Genomic DNA, 20,608 nt, shown 5'->3' with positions numbered 1-20,608 from the left:
GATTGGCACAAGATGAATTGCCCTGGTGGAGAACTGGTGAAGACACAATGGCCTGAATGACCTTGTTGTCCACTGTGATTCTCCATGTTGAATCCTTTGAGACTCAAGCATGAGGTGACATGCCCCTTAATTCTGTCGGGGGGTGGGGGTGGGGGAGATAGAAAGAGAGAGACAATTTACCTGGGCTAGATACAGCTTCTCCCCCACTGTTACCATGACCCTCTTATGGACTGAACCGATCTCTCCACGCATCTTCTCTACTGAGTAGTACAACACTACATATGCTTCACCCAATGTCTATGTCAATGTATTTACATTGTGTATCTAACACATGTCCTATATTTTTCATGTATGGAACGATCTGTCTGGATTGTAAGCAGAATAATACTTTTGCCTGTACCTCGGTATACATGACAATGAACCCAAATCCAGATAGTTATATTGTAGACTCTCCTTAAAATTCACCTCCAATTAAGCTTTTGGTCCTGCTTTCAACTTTTCCCATCCTGGACTTGACCTCTGTTTCTCCTGATGTGTTTTAAATGCCATCGGAGGTTTTCTACATTAAGGGCACGACACAAATTCACATTTCTGCTAACTGCTGCGTACAGACCAACATTGCTGGAATCAGGAAGCAGTATACTGTACTCGCCTGACAACGTGGCAGCTAAAAGCAATATGGCGAAGCAGATTAGGTAGCATGGTGATACTGAGGGAGCAGTCATCCCTGGAATAATCCTCACAAAGCCCACGGTGACGACCCAATTAATCTCCCTAAGGGTTGTTGGAATATGGGCTCCCCATGCTGAGGGGGCGGAGACCTAGCAGCAGGGGCTCGTGAATTAGGCACTTAAAGACCGGCCGGGATTGGGATCGGCCTGATCGGTTGTCCCGCCAGTGACTTCTGTGCTCGATGCCGCGTTGCGTCCTTTACTTTTGTTTATCTCAATAAACCTTTGTTGTTTAACCTTCTAGGAACTCCTGGAGATATTATAATTACCTTCAGTGGCTGCATAAACCGGAGAGTAAATGGGGACTCCTTCACAGTACAAGTGTTTCAGGTGCCTTCCATACAGTTCATTTGAGCCAGAATCCACAGCGACAACCAAGTTGAGGTGGGGCCATACTCTACGAGCAATCCCTCTAAACCCACTCCCAAACTCTGCAGCCAGTTCGGAGGCCCTTTGAGGATCTGGCTTCAAGTGAACCCGGAGCTTCATGCGGACATCATCAGTAATCTTCAGTTTGGGATTTATTTGGCCCAGCCAAATGTCCTCGATCAATTGCTCCCACTTATTTTGCAAAAAGGCAAAACTGTGATAGACTGTGGAAGCAAAGCTCGCCTCCAGTGCCCCCAAATGCCTATCTTTCAGGGCAAAAAGTAGATGAACGTACATTGCCTCGGGTTCAGTCGCAATTTCAAATCCAGCTCCTGGTGTTGAATACATATTCAAGTTGAGCTTGGAAGTCAAGGGGAAGGGGAAATTGGGGCCAATTGGAATTCCTGATTCGGAGTTACTCCAATTAGGAAGGTAATAAAACTTGGCAGTCCGCTGTAAATTTCCAGTCCGTGGGTAGACGTTAAGCATCGAATTGAAGACCACGCCAAAGGCCTGTGATGAGAGGAGAAGACAATGGTTTCAATTGGTCTTAAAGCAAAGCAGTGACACCAAACCCTTGCTACGTACTGGATAAATTACAGTAAATTACGGTTATTTCCACAGCATATATATTAGCATTCTCATTATTGGAACTAACCAGCCTTTGAAAATGTGTTTGAAGAGGGCACTCGAGTTGAAAACGTCACACACAAATGGAGCAGCATCACTGCCTCTTACAACCGGATTAAGATTTGCTAATTTTTAATAGTAGTATGAAAAGAATACAATGAAGGCCTAATCACAATCGCGGTACTAACTTGGCACTGCACTGTTTCTCTTGTCAGCTCAGCTCATGAGTAAGATAATAAATCACATCCCATTGCTCTTAATATATTTGTAATTTTTCCAGTGAGATTTTAAATTATTAATGCAGTCAATAATACTTTCATATCATAATAATTCTTCAAATGTTTTCCAATATTTTATTACTATGCTTTGTTGAATCCATCATTCACTAAAGAGCTCATAGATTAATTGCAGCCCTTGCAAGCCTGCTCCCTGGGCTTTGGTCCGAACGCGCACACTTCATTCCCGTCAGTGTAAGTGTGCTTCACAATTCAGCTGTGAACAGAAACTGCATGTGTCTCATGACAATCCACGATGGCTCCCACCGCCCTAACACCTACTGCCTCATCTCCAACCTCCCCTCCCCCTCCCTTTCCCCTTTGTTGTTGTCTCCCAAATCCATCCCCATCTTTCCCAGAACTCCAGCTTGAATTCATCCAATCAGGTTTCCACCTCTGTCACGGTACCAAAACAGCTCTGACCAAAGTTGAAAATGACACCCAATGTGAATGCGACATGGGTAAACTATCCCTCCTCATCCTGTCTGTAGCCCTTTGACATTGGGGGTGGCATGGTGACACACTGCTGCCTCACAGCTCCAGTGTCCCAGGTTGAATTCCGGCCTCGGGTGACTGTTTGTGTGGAGTTTGCACTTTCTCCCCGTGTCCGCGCGGGTTTCCTCCGGGTGCTCCGGTTTCCTATGATTCTATCACATGATCCTCCTCTTCCTGTGTCTCTCCACCATCATCTGGTTGGTTGCCAATGCTCTCACCTGCTTCTATTCTATTACCAAATCATTGTTCGAGATTCACACGCAATGGCTTCACCACCTACTTCCACATCTGGTGCTCCCTCTCCCCCAGGATCTATCCTTGGCCCTGTCCCACTTGTCATCTACATGCTGTCCCTCAGTAACATCATCAAACACATGAATGCCAGTTTACACATGTAGATGGATGACATCCAGCTCTACCTCACCGTAAACCATCTCGACCCCTCCACTGTTGATAAATTGTCAGACTACTGGCCCAACATTCAAAATTGGGTAAGCTGAAAAATTTCCTCGAATTAAATACTGGAAAGATCACGGTCGGTGTCTTCATTGTCATCCACGAACCCCATTCTTCACCCAGCCAATTGTCGGACGTTTTGCCAACTGTAGTGGGGGCATGGAATGCACTGCCTGTGGAAGTAGTTGAGTCGGAAACATTAGGGACCTTCAAGCGGCTATTGGATAGGTACATGGATTACGGTAGAATTGTGGGGTGTGAATTGATTTGTTCTTAATCTAGGACAAAAGTTCGGCACAACATCGTGGGCCGAAGGACCTGTTCTATGCTGTATTTTTTATGTTCTATATGTTCTTATCTTGACCCCGAGATGAGCTTCCAAACACATGTTAATTTTTAAAAAAATATATATATTTATTCAAATTTTTCAACAAATTCTCAACAAACCCCCCCCCCCCAACAAAAAGAAAACAACACAACAATCAGAAATTATACATTGGATTTCCCCCATATACAATAACCCCCCATATAACATTTTAAAGCCCAAATAGGGAAAATCCCCCACCTTCACCCAAACGCCACCCCAAAAGAAACCCGCCCTCCCTCCCCCACCGCGCCCCTGGGCTGCTGCTGACCTCCTCCTAACGCTCCACGAGATAGTCTAGGAACGGTTGCCACCGCCTGGAGAACCCTTGCCCAAACCCTCGCAAGGCAAACTTTATCCTCTCCAGCTTGATGAACCCTGCCGAGTCATTGATCCAAGCTTCCACACTAGGGGGCTTCGCATCTTTCCATAGTAGCAAAATCCTCCGCCGGGCTACCAGGGACGCAAAGGCCAGAATACCGGCCTCTTTTGCCTCCTGCACTCCCGGCTCGTCCGATACCCCAAATAATGCTAATCCCCAGCTCGGCTTGACCCGGGCGTTCACCACCTTGGACATAGTCCTCGCAAAACCCCTCCAAAACCCATCCAGCGCCGGGCACGACCAGAACATATGGACGTGATTTGCCGGGCTCCCCGAGCACCTCCCACATCTGTCCTCCACCCCAAAGAACCTACTCAAGCTCGCCCCTGTCATATGCGCTCTGTGAGTAACTTTGAACTGTATTAGGCTGAGCCTGGCGCAAGAGGAGGAAGAATTAACCCTACTCAGGGCATCAGCCCACAGACCCTCATCTATCTCCTCCCCAAGCTCCTCCTCCCATTTGCCCTTTAACTCCTCCACCGAGGCCTCCTCCTCTTCCTTCAGCTCCTGGTAAATCGCCGAAACCTTGCCTGCTCCAACCCATACACCAGAAATCACCCTGTCCTGAATCCCACGTGCCGGAAGCAGCGGGAATTCCCTCACCTGCCACCTTACAAATGCCCTCACTTGCATGTACCTGAAAGCGTTTCCCGGGGGTAGCCCAAACATCTCCTCCAGCGCCCCTAGGCTCGCAAACGTCCCATCGATGAACATGTCCCCATTCTTCTAATCATTGCCCGATGCCAGCTCCGAAACTTCCCCATCCATCCTTCTCGTGACAAACCGATGGTTCTCCCGAATCGGGGACCAAACCGAGGCTCCCACCTCGCCCCTGTGTCGCCTCCACTGCCCCCAGATCTTCAGCGTCGCCGCCACCACCAGACTCGTGGTGTACCTTGTCAGCGAGAGCGGCAGCGGTGCCGTCATCAGCGCCCTCAGGCTCGTGTCCACACAGGACGCCATCTCTAGCCTCTTCCACGCCGCCCCCTCTCCCTCCATTACTCACTTATGGATCATCGCCACATTGGCTGCCCAATAATAGCCACACAAATCCGGCAGCGCCCAACCCCGTCCCTGCTACGCTCCAGAAACACTCTCTTCACCCTCGGGGTCTAATTCGCCCACACAAATCCCATGATGCTCCTGCTTACCCGTTTGAAAAAGGCCTTGGGGATCATAATGGGAAGGCACTGGAACACAAAGAGAAACCTCGGGAGGACCGTCATTTTGACCGACTGCACCCTACCCGCTAGTGAGAGTGGCAGTATATCCCATCGTTTAAAATCCTCCTCCATCTGCTCCAGCAACCGCGTCAAATTGAGCTTGTGCAGGGCCCCCCAACTCCTAGCTACTTGGATCCCCAGGTACCGAAAGCTCCTTTCCGCCCTCTTCAGCGGTAGCTCGTCTATCCCCCTTCCCTGGTCTCCTGAATGCACCACAAAGAGCTCACTCTTCCCTACGCTGAATTTATACCCCGAAAAGTCCCCAAACTCCCTTAGGATCCGCATGACCTCCGCCATCCCCTCCACTGGATCCGCCACAGACAACAACAGGTCGTCGGCATACATCGACATCCGGTGTTCCTCTCCTCCCCGGACCAGTCCCCTCCATTTCCTGGACTCCCTCAGTGCCATAGCCTGCAGCTCAATTGCCAGTGCAAACAGCAAGGGGGATAAGGGGAACCCCTGCCGAAAGTACTCCGACCTCCGCCGGTTCGTAGCCACACTCGCCACTGGGGCTCTATATAGCAGCCTGACCCAACTGATGAACCCCTCCCCGAACCCAAACCTCCGCAACACTTCCCAAAGATACTCCCACTCCACCCTATCAAAGGACTTCTCCGCATCCATAGCCGCCACTACCCCCTCCACCGAGGGCACCATAATCACATTGAGGAGCCAATCGGCGCCCCCAAACCAGCCACCACCTCCTCCTCCTCCTCCACCCTAGGGAACCTCAGCTGATCTAGGAATCGTCACAGCCCCTCCTCCCCCGCTGGGGGCTCAGACCTGTACAGATCCCCATAGAAGTCCCTAAATACCTTGTTTATTCTCACCGCACTCCGCACCATATTCCCTCTTCTATTCTTAACTCCACCAATCTCCCTCGCTGCCTCCCTCTTACGAAGCTGATGTGCCAGCATCCGACTCGCCTTCTCCCCATACTCATACGTCACCCCCTGCGCTTTCCTCCACTGTGCCTCTGCTTTCCCCGTGGTCAACAGGTCGAATTCCGTCTGGAGGTTCAGTCGCTCCCTAAGTAGCCCCTCCTCGGGGGCCTCTGCATTCCTCCTGTCCACCCTTAAAATCTCCCCCACCAACTCTCTCTCTTCTCCCTGTGGGCCCTAATGGAGATTAGCTCTCCCATGACCACCGCATTCAACGCCTCCCAGACTACCCCCACCTGCACCTCCCCGTTGTCGTTGGCCTCCAAATATCTTTCAATACACCCCCGCACCCGCCCGCACACCCCCTCATCCGCCAACAATCCCACATCAAGGTGCCACAGCGGGCGCTGGTCCCTCTCCTCCCCCAGCTCCAGCTCCACCCAATGCGGGGCGTGGTCCGAGATGGCTATGGCCGAATATTCCGTTCACTCCACTTTCTGGATTAGCACCCTACTTAAAATGAAAAAAACTATCCGGGAGTAGGCTCTATTGACGTGGGAAAAGAAGGAAAATTCCCTGGCCAGCGGCCTGGCTAACCTCCATGGATCCACTCCCCCCATCTGGTCCATAAACCCCCTGAGCACCTTGGCTGCAGCCGGCCTCTTACCCGTCCTGGACCTAGAACGGTCCAGCACCTTGTTGAAGTCCCCCCCCCCCCCCCCCCCCGCCCCCCCATTGTCAAGCTTCCTACCTCCAGATCCGGAATCCGAGCCAGCATGCGTTTCATAAATCCGGCATCATCCCAATTTGGGGCATATATGTTCACCAGTACCATCCGCATCCCCTGCAACCTACCACTCACCATCACATATCGATCTCCATTATCCGCCACAATATTCAGTGCCTCGAATGACACCCGCTTCCCCACAAGTATTGCAGCCCCTCTGTTCTTCGCATCCAGCCCTGAATGAAAGACCTGCCCTACCCATCCCCTTCTCAGCCTAACCTGATCTGCCACCTTCAGATGTGACTCCTGGAGCATAACCACAACTGCCTTCAGTCCCTTTAAGTGCGCGAACACCCGGGCCCTCTTGACCGGCCCGTTCAGGCCCCTCACATTCCAAGTTATCAGCCGGATCAAGGGGCTACTCGCTGCCCCCCACCCTACTGCCGACTAGCCATCTCCTTTTCTAGGCCAGCCACGTGCCCGCGCCTCCAGCACCCTCCAGTCCCCCAGGCGGCGGACCCCCACCCCGACTACCTCTCCTACTTCCAGCTCCCCTTTGGCCAATGCAGCAGCAACCCTGTTCCCCCCACCCCCCTCGCTAGATCCTCATCTAGCCATTTTGCTCCCCCCATGACACTCCCGTAAGTCAGCTGACTCCTGCTGACCCCGGCCTCTCCCGCCATTCCATCGACCCCCCAGTGTGAGAATTTCCCCACCCCTTGGCAGTCAGTGTGTGCTCCTCTCCAGCACAGCCCTCCCCCCCCCGGCCCCGCCCCCATCCTTCCCTAACGCGGGAAAAAGCCCGCGCTTTCCTGAGCCGGCCCCGCCCCCTCTGGCGCAGCTCCTTTTTGCGGCCTTACCCCAACTCCCCATCCCCGGGCCTCCACCCCCCCTCTTCCTCCACGGGGCCCTGCCCCTCCAACACCGACGCCCACACTCTCCCACAGCCCCCACATCAAATCCATTCACCCATCCCCACCCAGCACTCAAACAAAACGAATATTCCCCAAACACAGTAAACACAGTAAACATCCCCCCACGACAAACCCTCAGCTTGAGTCCAACTTTTCAGTCTGGATAAAGTCCCATGCCTCATCAGGCGTTTCAAAATAGTGGTGCCGATCTTGGAACGTGACCCACAATCGCGCTGGCTGCAGCATCCCGAACTTCACCCCCTTCTGATGGAGCACCGCCTCAACCCGGTTAAAACCAGCCCTCTTCTTAGCCATCTCCGCACTCCAGTCCTGGTAAATTCGGATCTCCGTGTTCTCCCACCTGCTGCTCCACTCTTTATTGGCCCATCTCAGGACACACTCTCTGTCCATAAAGCGGTGGAACCTCACCATTACAGCCCTTGGCGGCTCGTTGGCTTTGGGTCCCCTTGCCAGGACCTGATGAAACCCATCCAGCTCCAGGGGCCTTGGGAAAGCTCCCGTGCCAATCAGCAAATTTAGCACCGTGCTCATATATGCCCCGGCACGGGCCCCCACTCTTTCAGGGAGACCCAGAATCCGAAGATTCTTCCTCCTCGACCTATTCTCCAGGTCCTCGAATTTTTCCGCCCACCTCTTGTGCAGCGCCTCGTGCGCCTCCACCTTCACCGCCAGGCCCAAGATCTCATCCTCGTTCTCCGAGGCTTTTAGCCGCACCTCCCGGATCGCCGCCCCTTGGGCCTTCTGGGTCTCCACAAGCTTCTCAATCGCCGTCTTCATTGGCGCCAGCATTTCTGTCCTCAGCTCCTCAAAGCAGCGTTTAAGAAACGATCCTGCTGCTCTTGCGACCACTGCGCCCACGCTGCTTGATCTCCACCCGCCGCCATCTTGCTTTTCCTCCCTCGCACTTTTCGCTGCACCAGGATCACTTTTTTTAACCGCTCCACTCCTGGTCCAATCCATATAATGACCTTGCTGTCACCTTCCCACACTGGAAGCCGTCGAACAATTGCCGCTGGGGCCCCTCTGAAGAGCCCAAATGTCCGTTCCCGACGGGAGCTGCCGAACGTGCGACCTACCTAGGCATTGCCGCAATCGGAAGTCCCAAACACATGTTAATAATACCTGAAACATGCATGATGACCACTGGAATGTCATGTCCTGAAAAGGTTCCTTATTCAGTCCCAGCAAACAAATGGTCGAAATATTTTTTTAAAAAGTGGAATCACCTGCCTGAAATACTGGTAACTATCTGGGAGTCCCTTGTGAAAGAAATGGAATTTTATTTACTCAGTCGGCTTAAGGGAATGGTACCTTGTGTTGGTTTTATTTGCATTCCAATGTTTGATGCTAGTTTAGTGTAAAATTCCCAATAAATCTTCCCAAAAAGGAGCTGTGAAAGTAGGAGTTACCCAACTTTCTCAGCATCAATGTGCACTTTAAGCACTGGAGCACACACTGATGAAAGCACTGGGTGCATTAATGGACCCACTGGGTGCTGAAGATGGACAACCTAAGCCAGTGTAAGCTGAAGGCACGCCAATACAGACAGATCAGTATTCAGACTGTTTGCTCCATTATTCAGTGACAAACAGGCAATTAAATTGACACAAAAAACAGAAAGCGCTGGACAATCTCCGCAGGTCTGACAGCATCTGTGGAGAGAGAAGGGAGCTGACGTTTTGCGTCAGAATGACTCTTTGCCAAGTTCCACTGAAACACACGCACGTGTGGCCAGAGATACGGAGATAAGAGACATGCTCAGTACAAGAAGGGTGTTTTTGCTTCAGGGATAATTAATTTAAAATATTATAACCCTGAATGCTATACTTAAGCTTCATCCATGAGCAAAATCAAATATTCTTACTAGCTTTGGTTTTGACGAAGCTTGCAACCTTAGATGCTATTTTCTGTGTCGTCAATGCTGAGCCAGATAATATGACGGAGGGGGCTAAGGTTTTTTTTAAATAATCTACCTGCCGAGATGGGGCACTGACTCATGCACTTTGCCCAGATTATGTGCACGCTATTCTCTCTGCTGACAGCTGCCTCCAGAGTTGGAGACGGTTGTCACTCAGCACCCTTTAACTGAGAGCAGTTGAACAGTTCAAGCACCAGCAAGGTTCTCTAATCAGTCAGATTGAAGAATCCTCGTTGGGATATGTACAGTCTGAGCTATAAAGTATAAACCAGGAAAAGCAACTTATTTCCCTAGCTGCATATGATTTAAATCGAAAATTGGGAAAGATTGATGGGATTAAAAGAGAGATAAAAGAGACAAAAGGTTTTAGTTTAAATAGAAATCCCCAATACTAATTGCATTAAAATTAGACTTCATATCTGTAAAATTAAAATTCTAAGTGCCCAAATGTTGTTAGCCATTAATTATGACCTATCACCCCTTAAACACTCACTCACACCTGAAGGCACCAGCCATAACATTTTCCGGTGGGTTCAATAGATAACAATTGGTTTCAATGTCTTAACTACATGACCTGACATTGATTGCAATGATGAGTGCATTGGCGAGGTACTGCTGTATCACAGCCTGTAGAATAGCTGTCCAGATTTCCGAGTCTAGCTTATTCATGTCTAGAAATTACTCTTAGATTTACTCCATCACAGCAGCGAACGCAATTAGCCTCGTTGTTATTCCAGATGCAAAACAGCACCATGATGCTGTCTATTCCACAGTGCTTCAAGTGTCCTCAATATCCTAATTAGGGGTGGGTAGGGTGAGTAGCCCCCTGATCCGGCTGATAACCTGGAATGTAAGGGGACTGAATGGGCCGGTCAAGCAGGCCCAGGTCTTCGCGCACCTGAAGGGGCTGAAGGCGGATGTGGCCATGCTTCAGGTGACACACGGAGGGTGACGGATCAGGTAAGGTTGAGGAGGGGGTGGGTAGGGCAGGTGTTTTATTCGGGTTTGGATGCAAAAGATCGGGGGGTGGCGATCTTGGTGGGGAAGAGAGTGTCGTTCGGGGCGTCGAGCATTGTGGCAGACAATGGCGGTAGGTATGTGATGGTAAGTGGCAAGCTGCAGGGGGAGAGGGTGGTGTTGGTCAGTGTATACGTCCCGAATTGGGGCGATGCGGGGTTCATGCGGCGTATGCTGGGCCGGATTCCGGACCTGGAGACAGGGGGCCTGATAATGGGGGGGGGGGGATTTCAACACGGCTGGATCCGACATTGGATCGCTCTAGGTCTAGGATGAGCAGGAGGCCAGCGGCGGCCAAGGTGCTGAGGGGGTTCATGGACCAGATGGGAGGGGTGGATCCATGGAGGTTTGCAAGGCCAGGGGCCAGGGAATTTTCATTCTTCTCCCATGTTCACAAGGCCTACTCCCAGGTTGACCTTTTTTGTCATGAGCAGTGCGCTGATTCCGAGGGTGGAGGATACGGAGTACTCGGCGATAGCCATTTCTGATCATGCTCTGTACTGTGTGGACCTCGGGTTGGGGGAGGAGAGGGACCAGCGCCCGCTGTGGCACCTAGAGGTGGGGTTGCTGGCGGACGAGGAGGTGAGCGGCCGGGTCCGGAAGTGTATAGAGAGGTACCTGGAGGCTAATGACAATGGGGAGGAGCAAGTAGGGGTGGTCTGGGAGGCGCTGAAGGCGGTGGTCAGAGGAGAGCTGATCTTCATTAGGGCACACAAGGAGAGGGGGAAGAGGAGAGAGAGGGAGAGGTTGGTGGGGGAGATGGTGAGGGTGGATAGGAGGGACGCGGAGGCCCCGGAGGAGGGATTGCTTTGGGAGCGGCGTAGCCTCCAGGCTGAGTTTGATTTGTTGACCACAAGGAAGGCGGAGGCGCAGTGGAGGAAGGCGCAGGGGGCGGTATATGAATACGGAGAAAAGGTGAGCCGTATGCTGGCGCACCAGCTTCAGAGGCGAGAGGCAGCTAGGGAGATCGGGGGAGTTAGGGATGGAGGAGGGAACATGGTGCGAAGTGCAGTGGGTATCAATGGTGTCTTCAGGGACTTCTACGAGGAACTGTACCGGTCTGAGCCCCCACTGGAAGAGGGAGGGATGGGTCGCCACCTGGACCGGTTGGAGTTTCCGAGGGTGGAGGAGGGGCAGGTGGCGGGGTTGGGGGCGCCGGTTGGGTTGGAGGAGTTGGTCAAAGGGATAGGGAACATGCAGGCGGGGAAGGCACCGGGGCCGGATGGGTTCCCGGTTGAATTTTATAAGAAGTATGTGGACCTGCTGGGCCCGCTGTTGGTAAGGACCTTTAACGAGGCAAGGGAAGGGGAGGCTCTGCCTCCGACGATGTCTAGAGCGCTGATTTCCCTGATCCTGAAGCGGGACAAGGATTCCCTACAGTGTGGGTCATACAGGCCGATTTCACTCTTAAATGTAGACGCAAAGTTGCTGGCAAAGATTTTGGCCATGAGGATAGAAGACTGTGTGCCGCACGTCACGAGGATCAGACGGGGTTCGTGAAAGGGAGGCAGTTGAATACCAAATTACGGAGGCTCTTGAATGTTATAATGATGCCGGCGATGGAAGGGGAGGCGGAGATAGTGGTGGCGATGGATGCGGAGAAGGCCTTTGATAGGGTGGAGTGGGGGTATCTGTGGGAGGTGTTGGAAAGGTTCGAGGAGGGGAGGGGTTCGTCAGGTGGGTGAGACTGCTATATGAGGCTCCGGTGGCGAGTGTGGCCAGGAACAGAAGGAGGTCAGAGTATCGCCAGCTACACCGGGGGACGAGGCAGGGGTGTCCCCTGTCCCCCCTGCTCTTTGCACTGGCGATTGGACCCCTGGCCATGGCGTTGAGGGAGTCGAGGAACTGGAGGGGGCTGATGCGGGGTGGGGAGGAACATCGGGTGTCGCTCTATGCAGATGATTTGCTGCTATATGCGGCGGACCCAGTGGGGGGAATGCCGGAGGTGGTGAGGATCCTTAGGGAGTTTGGAGATTTCTCCGGGTACAAGCTTAATATGGGGAAGAGCGAGTTGTTCGTAGTGCACCCGGGGGACCAGGAGAGGGGGATTGGTGAGCTCCCATTAAAAAGGGCGGAGAGGAGTTTCAGGTACCTGGGGTCCAGGTGGCTAGGAGCTGGGGGGCCCTGCATAAGCTTAACTTCACGAGACTGGTGGAGCAGATCGAGGAGGAGTTTAAGAGGTGGGGCGTGCTGCCACTCTCCCTGGCAGGTAGAGTGCAGTCAGTTAAAATGACGGTGCTCCTGAGGTTTTTGTTCCTGTTTCAATGCCTCCCCATCCTGAGCCCTAGGGCCTTCTTCAGGCAGGTTAACAGGCGCATTATGGGGTTTCTAGGAGGGGGGGGGGGGGGTTGGCGCTGCCCAACCTCTGTGGGTATTATTGGGCTGCCAACGTGGCAATGGTGCGTAAGTGGGTGATGGAGGGGGATGAGGCGGCATGGAAGAGGCTGGAGATGGCATCCTGTGTGGGCACGAGCCTGGAGGCGCTGGTGACGGCGCCGCTGCCGCTTCCCCCAACGAGGTATACCACGAGCCCGTGGTGGCGGCTATCCTCAAAATTTGGGGACAATGGAGACGCCACAGGGGGGAAGTGGGGGCCTCGGTGTGGTCCCCGATTCAGGGGAATCACCGGTTTGTCCCGGGGAGGATAGATGGACGGTTTCTGAGCTGGCACAGGGTAGGTATTAGAAGGATGGGGGACCTGTTTGTGGACGGGAAGTTCGCGAGCCTGGGTGAGCTGCAGGAGAAATTTGGGCTCCCCCTGGGGAACACCTTCAGATATATGCAGGTAAGGGCGTTTGTTCGGCGGCAGGTGGTGGAGTTCCCACTGCTGCCGCCACGGGGGGTCCAGGACAGGGTGCTGTCGGGGGTGTGGGGTTGGAGAGGGAAGGATCTCGGCAACGTATCAGGTGATGCAGGAGGAGGAGGAGGCCTCGGTGGAGGAGCTAAAGGGTAAGTGGGAGGAGGAGTTGTGTGAGGAGATTGATGAGGGGATGTGGGCGGATGCCCTGGGGAGGGTGAACTCTTCCTCTTGCGCGAGGCTCTGCCTCATACAATTTAAGGTGCTGCATAAGGCTCACATGACCAGGGCAAGGATAAGCCAGTTCTTTGGGTGCGAGGACAGGTGTGCTAGGTGCTCAGGGAGCCCAACAAATCACGCCCACATGTTCTGGGCATGCCCAGCGCTAGAGGAACTTTGGAAGGGTGTAGCGAGGACGGTGTCGAGGGTGGTAGGTTCCAGGGTCAGACCGGGCTGGGGGCTCGCAATATTTGGGATGGCAGAGGAGCCGGGAGTGCAGGAGGCGAAAGAGGCCGGTATTCTGGCCTTTGTGTCCCTGGTGGCCCGGCTAAGAATTCTTCTTCAGTGGAGGGATGCGAGGCCCCCAAGCGTGGAATCCTGGATCAACGATATGGCGGAGTGAAACTCGCCTTAAGAGGATCGGTGCAAGGGTTCTTCAGGCGGTGGCAACCGTTTCTTTGTCTCCTTAAACAACACTCTCTGAAAGGAACAGGGTGTCAAATGAAGCATTGCCATGAAACAGAACTCACACAGAAATACAAACGCAAACACATGCCCAACCATTGAAAAACACACATTCACTCAGAAACAGTGCAGGCGTGATTCAGCGATCGCAGGCGGGCGTGCCGGGTTATTCCCAAATCGGGCTCCACGCCAAGTCGATTGTGAGTCACCAGATTCGCTACGCCTGGCGAGATCTAGGTCTCCATCTCGCAGGGCTTATGAACCATTCGGCTCATTTAAATACCCGGACGCCAGATTCAGCCAGCGCCCAGGAGTTAACGTCCGTGCCTGTGAGACCTGGCCAGGGTGCCATTTAATACTGGTCTGCACAAACAGACTATGGCAAGCCCCTGGCACCCAGGCAGTGTTCAGGTGGCACTGCCAGGTGTCAGGCTGGCAATGTCAGGATACCAGGTGCCGGTGGGGGGGCCGCAGGGACCAATCTCGGCAGCAGGAAATCTCTCTAAGTGTGCCCCCCCGAGGCCATAAAAAATGGCAAAATGCCTTTGAATAGCAGGGTGTTTCTTGGCGTTGTAGCTGCTGAGAGACACCCCACTAAATGTGCCCAAGTGGGGACGTACAATTTGGTCGGACTGCCCACAGTCTCACCCAATCCAATTTCTCTACTTTGTTATTTTTCTTTGGGCTCCCCTGGGCATTGTCATTTTCAAACTTTCAACTTGATTGTAATGTAATCAGTTGATTATTTTTGTACATTGGCACGAGAAATTCAGATCCACTAAGAAATAAATACACTTCCCAGTCCAACAGCCTTCAGCAACTGCAAGGACACATTCCAGGCCCACACATCCCCCGGCTCATCTCCGCGAAGCTACATTCCAACCATATCGCTCACTCATCCTGTCAAGGCAAGGACACATTCCAGTCCCACAACCCTTCCATTTGTTTTGCACAAGGACGTATCTCAGTCGTGCCCCCCTCTGCCTGAGCAAACACTCATTCTGATCCCTCACCACTCCTCCCGTGCAAGGCCGTAGTCTAATCCAATTTCGCAGGCTTTTCGAATCGTACTTTATAAAGAATGAGGATTGTATGATTTTACAGTGCCTTTTGTTTTTGATGTATAGAAAAGAGATCAAAGCAGACCAAGGCAGGCCAGCAGCACGGTTCAATTCCCGTACCAGTTTCCCCGAACAGGCGCCGGAATGTGGCGACTAGGGGCTTTTCACAGTAACTTCATTTGAAGCCTACTTGTGACAATAAGCGGTTTTCATTTCATTTTTCATGTATTAATGTGTCAAATATAGAATGTATTTCATACGGAGATTGCAGCTCTCCCACTGCAATGCTCCACTGCTGGTTAGAAAAGGGATGGAATTACCATTCATAGAGATGCCAGGCGGAAAGCCTGTACCATTCCTGTTACAATACAACAAAGTCAAACCTGACCACACAGGATCAGCTCACAGAAGAAATGGTAATTTGATGTTCTTTGCCCAGGAATGAATGGCAATCATGGAACTGCACGCCAGTAAAAAGAGTCAATAATTTTGGGATGAGCAGGGAACAAGCTGGGAATAGAGCAAGGAATGCGCTGGGGGCGAGCTGGGGGTCGAGCGCGGGACGAGCTGGGGGTCGAGCGCGGGACGAGCTGGGGGTCGAGCGCGGGACGAGCTGGGGGTCGAGCGCGGGACGAGCTGGGGGTCGAGCGCGGGACGAGCTGGGGGTCGAGCGCGGGACGAGCTGGGGGTCGAGCGCGGGACGAGCTGGGGGTCGAGCGCGGGACGAGCTGGGGGTCGAGCGCGGGACGAGCTGGGGGTCGAGCGCGGGACGAGCTGGGGGTCGAGCGCGGGACGAGCTGGGGGTCGAGCGCGGGACGAGCTGGGGGTCGAGCGCGGGACGAGCTGGGGGTCGAGCGCGGGACGAGCTGGGGGTCGAGCGCGGGACGAGCTGGGGGTCGAGCGCGGGACGAGCTGGGGGTCGAGCGCGGGACGAGCTGGGGGTCGAGCGCGGGACGAGCTGGGGGTCGAGCGCGGGACGAGCTGGGGGTCGAGCGCGGGACGAGCTGGGGGTCGAGCGCGGGACGAGCTGGGGGTCGAGCGCGGGACGAGCTGGGGGTCGAGCGCGGGACGAGCTGGGGGTCGAGCGCGGGACGAGCTGGGGGTCGAGCGCGGGACGAGCTGGGGGTCGAGCGCGGGACGAGCTGGGGGTCGAGCGCGGGACGAGCTGGGGGTCGAGCGCGGGACGAGCTGGGGGTCGAGCGCGGGACGAGCTGGGGGTCGAGCGCGGGACGAGCTGGGGTCGAGCGCGGGACGAGCTGGGGTCGAGCGCGGGACGAGCTGGGGTCGAGCGCGGGACGAGCTGGGGTCGAGCGCGGGACGAGCTGGGGTCGAGCGCGGGACGTGCTGGGGTCGAGCGCGGGACGAGCTGGGGTCGAGCGCGGGACGAGCGCGGGGTCGAGCACGGGTCGAGCTGGGGACGAGCTGGGGACCTAGCTGGGGACGAGCGCGGAACGAGCTGGGGACGAGCGCGGGACGAGCTGGGGACGAGCGCGGGACGAGCTGGGGACGAGCTGGGGACGAGCGCGGGACGAGCTGGGGACGAGCGCGGGACGAGCGCGGAACGAGCTGGAGACGAGCGCGGAACGAGCTGGAGACGAGCGCGGAACGAGCTGGAGACGAGCGCGGAACGAGCTGGGGACGAGCGCGAAAGAGCTGGAAATGAGGGGAGGGGTAGGGAATCAGGAAGAGCTGATACTAAGTGGTTAAAAAGATTGCCGAAGGCACCGGGGCCAGATGGGTTCCCGGTGGAATTTTACCGGAAGTACTTGGACCTGCTGGGCCCTCTATTAGTGAGGACTTTCAATGAGGCGAGGGAGGGGAGGGGGGGGCCCTGCCCCCAACGATGTCCAGGGCGCTGATCTCGCTGATCTTGAAGCGGGACAAGGACCCATTACAGTGTGGGTCGTATAGGCCAATCTCTCTCCTCAACGTGGACGCGAAGCTGTTAAGAGGTGTTGGCTACCAGAATTGAGGACTGTGTCCCGGGGGTGATTCACGAGCACCAGACGGGTTTTGTTAAGGGAAGGCAGCTGAATACCAATGTGCGGAGGCTCCTTAACATAATCATGATGCCTGCAGTGGAGGGGGAAGCAGAGATAGTGGCGACGATGGACGCGGAGACGGCCTTCGATAGGGTGGAGTGGGGGTACCTCTGGGAAGTGTTGAGGAGGTTTGGGTTCGGGGAGGGGTTCATTAGTTGGGTTAGGCTACTTTACGAAGCCCCGGTGGAGAGTATGGCCACGAATCGGAGGAGGTCGGAATACTTTCGGCTGTACCGGGGACGAGGCAGGGGTGCCCCCTATCCCCCTTGCTATTTGAATTGGCAATCGAGCCTTTGGCTATGGCTCTAAGGGAGTCCAGGAACTGGAGGGGGCTGGTCCGGAGGGGTGGGGGGTGAGGGGGAACACCAGGTATCGTTGTATGCCGATGACCTGTTACTGTATGTGGTGGATCCAGTGGGGGGGATGCCGGAGGTGATGCGGATCCTCAGGGAGTTTGGGGACTTTTCCGGGTATAAGCTCAACGTGGGGAAGAGTGAGCTCTTCGTGGTACACCCAGGGGACCACCAGGGAAGGGGGATAGACGAGCTGCCATTTAACAGGGCGGAAAGGAGTTTTCGGTACCTGGGGATCCAGATGGCCAGGAGCTGGGGGGCTCTCCACAAGCTCAACTTGACGCGACTGGTGGAGCAGATGGAGGAGGAGTTTAAAAGATGGGATATGCTGCCACTCTCCCTGGCGGGTAGGGTGCAGTCGGTGAAAATGACGGTGCCCCCAAAGTTCCTTTTTGTAATTCAGTGCTTCCCCATCCTGATCCCCAAGGCCTTTTTTAAGCGGGTCAGCAGGAGACTCATGGGATTCGTGTGGGCGAAAAAGACCCCAAGGGTGAGAAGGGTGTTTCTGGAGCGGAGTAGGGACAGAGGAGGATTAGCGTTACCTAATCTGTGTGGGTATTACTGGGCTGCCAATGTGGCGATGATACGCAAGTGGGTAATGGAGGGGGAGGGGGCGGCGTGGAAGAGGCTGGAGATGGCGTCCTGTGTGGGCACGAGTCTGGGAGCGCTGGCGACAGCACCGTTGCCGCTCCCGCCGACTAGGTACACCACAAGTCCGGTGGTGGCGGCGACTTTGAAAATTTGGGGGCAGTGGAGGCGCCACAGGGGTGAGGTAGAGGCTTCGGTTTGGTCCCCGATCCGGGAGAACCATCGGTTCGTCCCGGGGAAAATGGATGGAGGGTTCCTGAGCTGGCACAGGGCAGGAATTAGAAGGATGGGGGACCTGTTTTTAGATGGGACATTTGCGAGCCTTGGGGCGAAGGAAAATTTTGGGCTTCCCCCCGGAAATGCCTTCAGGTACACGCAGGTAAGGGCATTTGTAAGACGGCAGGTGAGGGAGTTCCCGCTGCTTCCAGCACTCGGGATCCAGGATATGGTGCTCTCGGGGGTGTGGGTTGGAGAGGGCAGGGTCTCGGCGATCTACCAGGAGATGCAGGAGGAGGAGGAGACCTTGGTGGAGGAGCTAAAGGGTAAATGGGAGGAGGAGCTTGGGGAGGAGATAGATGAGGGTACGTGGGGTGGACGCCCTGGGTAGGGTTAATTCTTCCTCCTCTTGCGCCAGGCTTAGCCTGATACAATTTAAGGTTCTTCACAGAGCGCATATGACAGGGGCGAGGCTGAGCAGGTTCTTTGGGGTGGAAGACAGGTGTGGGAGGTGCTCGGAGAGCCCAGCAAATCATACCCATATGTTCTGGGCGTGCCCGGCGCTGGATGGGCTCTGGAGGGGTATTGCGAGGATGATGTCTATGGTGGTGAACACCCGGGTTAAGCCGAGCTGGGGGTTAGCACTATTTGGGGTAATCGGACGAGCCGGGAGTGCAGGAGGCGAAAGAGGCCGGTATTCTGGCCTTTGCGTCCCTGGTAGCCCGGCGGAGGATTCTGCTACAGTGGAAAGATGCCAGGCCCCCGAGCGTGGAAGCCTGGATCAGCGACATGGCAGGGTTCATTAAATTGGAGAGAGTAAAGTTTGCCTTGAGAGAGTCTGTGCAAGGGTTCTTCAGGCGGTGGCAACCGTTCCTAGACTTTCTAGCGGAGCGTTAGGAGGTGGTCAGCAGCAGCAGCAACCCAGAGGGGGGTGGGGGGGGCGGGGGGGGGGGAGAACTTTTGTGTTTTCTACTGTGTTTATTATTGCTTAATGGGGGGTTTGTATATTGGGGGAATTTGTGATGTAGTTGGAAGATGTTTATTTATGTGTTCTTTGTTTTTCTTTTTCTGTAAGGGGGGGGGGGGGGGGTTTGTTGAAAATATGCAAAAATATTTGCCTGAAAAGGAGAGAAGAGGAGGAGGAAAGAGCTTACAATTTTGATTTTGGGTAAGTCGGCCATCTAATACAAAACATGCTTCACGGAATCAGAGTTATCAATACCTGATGGAAGTCATTTGCTGTCTTCCTTGTGCTGAGTAATGTGGTACTGGAGCCTGAAGTTCCTGATGTCCTGGAGAGATACCTCGGCCTCTCTGAAATCAACACATTTTCTTCCCCTTTGCCAATTTCGCTCGATGGATTCTCTATAATGGTCATACTGTGTCAGTGGGTGAAGACGACGGAAAGTCTCGCGGTCTGTAATTTCAGAGAATCGGAACAGCTCCCCGTACTCGGTGTTTCTGTTCCTGCGGATCGAGTGCAGAAGAGCGTCTTGCTGCACTTGGAGAATCTTTTTGGTGCTCAGTTCAAGTCTCCGTCGTTGCAAAAGGCTCAGGACACCTGCAGCCCTTCGAGTCAGGTAGTGAGTCAAAAGGCTGAAAAAAGGGTCTCTTTTGACCCTGAGACCTGTTGCAGACATCACAGCAGAGCAACACCAACATCAACACAATGAGGAGTCCAAAAATAACGGCACCAATGAGAGGCATCTGCCAACAAATAATAATTGTAAATTGGCAGCAACATCGGCAAACACAAAGTCACAGAATTCTGTATATTATTTCCCGTGATTAATTCTACTGCTAATATCTAAATAGAAACTATTTACTTCAGAAAACTTGGGAGTATCGAACATCCTCATTTGATGCTCATCAATATCAATGCCCCATTTATGCCCCTCCTTAGCTTTACTAACGACCCAATGGGTAAAGACTTTACCTGATGGAGAACTGAACTCTACAGATTAGAACTGCCCCGAGATTGGGAAGGAAAATAAAACCTAAGATGTCCACTCCTGACCTCGAATTGGGTGACGTTGACACGAAAATGGAGAAGCTCAGGCTCCAGGTCAACTGCGATGGCTTGCATCAGCAAATGGGTCAACTAACATTCGCGGTCATGTTCACAGATGAATAGATGATATCACGGCAAGATATTGCAGCATGGCCAATGCCTACTTGAGTCAATGCTTTTGTGAGGAGAAATTAGGTGGAGCTTGTAACATGTAACCTATCCTCTGGGTTCCTTCAGTTGATGCCAGCATTCAACCTCCATGTACATGGAAAATAGAAGAGTAGGGCCATTCAGCCCTTCGAGCCTGCTTCACCATTCAAGCGTGACCATGGCTGATCCTCCAGCTCAAGGTCACACTCCAGCGCTCTCATTGACACCTTTAGAGTCCAGAAATCTGTTTCTTTCTTGAATCTAATTCAGTGATTTGGCCTCCACAGCCTCCTGTGGTAG

General features: G+C 53.8%; 1 protein-coding gene across 1 annotated transcript in view; it reads right to left on the bottom strand.

Moving 5' to 3' along the window:
* The window catches only part of ghdc (GH3 domain containing), a 39,499-nt gene extending 19,645 nt beyond the window's left edge, over positions 1–19,854 (bottom strand). Inside the window, 4 exon segments of the mRNA XM_072487316.1 lie at positions 1,001–1,613; positions 19,370–19,495; positions 19,497–19,754; positions 19,756–19,854. Coding sequence (XP_072343417.1) covers positions 1,001–1,613; positions 19,370–19,495; positions 19,497–19,754; positions 19,756–19,854 — 1,096 coding nt within the window.
* Between the last annotated feature and the right edge of the window lie 754 nt (positions 19,855–20,608).

The sequence above is a fragment of the Scyliorhinus torazame genome, chromosome 21 (assembly GCF_047496885.1).
Source record: "Scyliorhinus torazame isolate Kashiwa2021f chromosome 21, sScyTor2.1, whole genome shotgun sequence".
Classification (NCBI taxonomy): domain Eukaryota; kingdom Metazoa; phylum Chordata; class Chondrichthyes; order Carcharhiniformes; family Scyliorhinidae; genus Scyliorhinus; species Scyliorhinus torazame.
This window is presented reverse-complemented; position numbering and strand designations above follow the sequence as displayed.